At 49.3% G+C, this 2,277-nt stretch overlaps 1 protein-coding gene across 1 annotated transcript; it reads left to right on the top strand.

The window, feature by feature from the left end:
- Positions 1-384: 384 nt before the first annotated feature.
- Positions 385-2,242, top strand: EMH_0091780 (myosin A, putative; the record flags this gene model as incomplete). Its single annotated transcript, XM_038023042.1, has 3 exons — positions 385-898; positions 1,261-2,085; positions 2,172-2,242. The coding sequence occupies 3 exons, from the start codon at positions 385-387 to the stop codon at positions 2,240-2,242; spliced, it is 1,410 nt and encodes a 469-aa protein (XP_037878896.1).
- Between the last annotated feature and the right edge of the window lie 35 nt (positions 2,243-2,277).

Here is a 2,277-nt window from a genome sequence, read left to right as displayed (position 1 = left end):
AAAGTGAGTCGTTTTGTTGCTCTTTCATTCCTTTTTCTTCTGTTGCTACAACAGAAGCATAAGCAGCAGCAGAAGCAGCAACACCACCTGCAGAATCCACAGCAGCGTCAGCAGCACCGATCGAAACACCAACAGCAGCAGCTTCCTTCCTCGCATGTGTATTTGGCCTCCATATAACTCGTCTCAACACAAAACCCAGTCCACCTATCAGATAGAGACTACTAGAAAGGGGTGAAACGAGCCTGGCTGTCTTCAGTCATTGGTGGATGGGCGATGAGTTGTGTGTAGGGTTTGTATGAACGTGTTGCTTTCTGCTCATGGCTTGTATTTGCATCTGTCTGCTTCGAGCAGAAAGACAACCCGTGTGCTTCCTCGCCTGGCCGAATGCTTGTGTGTCTGTGTGTGGCGTTTCTGCTGCTTCAGGGGTTTCAAATATGGACGGACTTGGCGCCCGCGGTGCAGCAGCAGCCGAACCTTATGTTCGCTAAGTGCGTGGTGCAGGCGGGGTCAACTCCCGAGATGCTGCAGGTGCAGCAGGTAGAGCCCGCGGGTAACAATGAGACTTTCTCTGTGCCGCATGCACACGCATGGAATACGAACTCTTCTATTGATCCTATGACATATGGCGATATCGGCATGCTGCCACACACCAACATTCCCTGTGTATTAGATTTCTTACGTTATCGTTACATGAGAAACCAGATATATACTTGTGCAGATCCTCTTGTTGTTGCTATTAACCCCTTTAAAGACCTAGGAAACACCACAAAGGAATGGATCTGTAAATACAGAGATACTGATGACTACACTAAACTACCACCCCACGTCTTCTACACTGCACGTGTTGCTCTCGATAACCTCCATGGCGTCAACAAATCACAAACCATCATCGTATCCGGTAAAGCCGCCCCCTCACCTCATGCATGCAGCAGTTCAACACAAACAAACTGCCTGGGGTTTCTGTTGCTTCTGTCGCATTCTGCTGCATGCATCTTCTCTTCTTTCTGGCGGGTTTATGGTTTAGGGTTTAGGGTTTAGGGTTTCGGGGTCTGTTTTCTATTTCTACTCCAACCGGCTACAAAAGCAGCAGCACCAGAAACTTCTTGACCGTGTGTATCCTTCATGCGTTCGATGTTGTTTTATTTCTCCTGCAACTGCTGGTGTTTCTTCTCTGTTTCTGCGCGAGTTATGTTGCTGCATTTGTACTGACTGCGCTGCTGCTGCTGCTGCTGCTGTTGCTGTTGCTGTTGGTGGGTGCAGGCGAGTCGGGTGCTGGTAAGACGGAAGCTACGAAGCAGATAATGAGATATTTCGCTGCTGCGAAGGGGGGGGCGATGGACATGCGTATTCAGAACGCTATCATGGCAGCTAACCCAGTGTTGGAGGCGTTCGGTAACGCCAAGACTATCCGTAACAACAACTCTTCTCGTTTCGGGCGTTTCATGCAGCTTGATGTAGCAAAGGAGGGGGGTATTCGCTATGGTAGTGTTGTTGCGTTTCTGCTTGAGAAATCGCGTGTTCTCACCCAAGACGAACAGGAACGTTCGTACCATATCTTCTACCAGCTGTGCAAGGGGGCTGACGCAAGCATGCGTGAACGTTTCCACCTGCTTTCTCTGGACCAGTACACATACATCAACCCCAAGTGCTTCGATGTGCCCGGCATTGACGACTTAGCCGACTACAAGGAAGTCTGCGATGCGTTCAAGTCCATGGCCCTCACAGACGAGCAGGTTGACTCAGTGTGGAGCGTTGTAGCCGGAGTGTTGTTGCTTGGAAACGTGCAGATCACCGCGACAAAGCAGGGCGGCATGGATGATGCTGCTGCTATTGAAGGCGCGAATCTCCAGCTTTTCAAGGAAGCTTGCGGTCTGCTTTTCATCGACCCAGATGAAGTAATGAGGGAACTGACAACAAAAGTCACATACGCCGGTGGGCAGAGAGTGGAAAGCCGCTGGAGACAAGAAGACGGTGACATGCTCAAATCTTCCTTAGCGAAAGCAATGTACGACAAACTTTTCCTGTGGATCATCAGTGAACTGAACAAGTCCATCAAGCCACCAGAGGGATTCAAGAACTTCCTTGGTATGCTTGATATCTTCGGGTTCGAGGTATTCAAGAACAACTCTCTTGAGCAGTTCTTCATCAACGTTACAAACGAAATGTTGCAGAAAAACTTCGTCGATATCGTCTTCACGAGGGAGGCGAAGCTGTACAAAGAAGAAAACGTTTCAACAGCTGAACTGGTATACACATCGAACGCAGACGTCATCAATC

The sequence above is a fragment of the Eimeria mitis genome, genomic scaffold (assembly GCF_000499745.2).
Source record: "Eimeria mitis Houghton genomic scaffold, Emh_scaff7522, whole genome shotgun sequence".
In the NCBI taxonomy this organism is placed as follows: domain Eukaryota; phylum Apicomplexa; class Conoidasida; order Eucoccidiorida; family Eimeriidae; genus Eimeria; species Eimeria mitis.
Note: the sequence above shows the minus strand (reverse complement) of the source record. Positions and strands in the feature narration are given on the sequence as shown.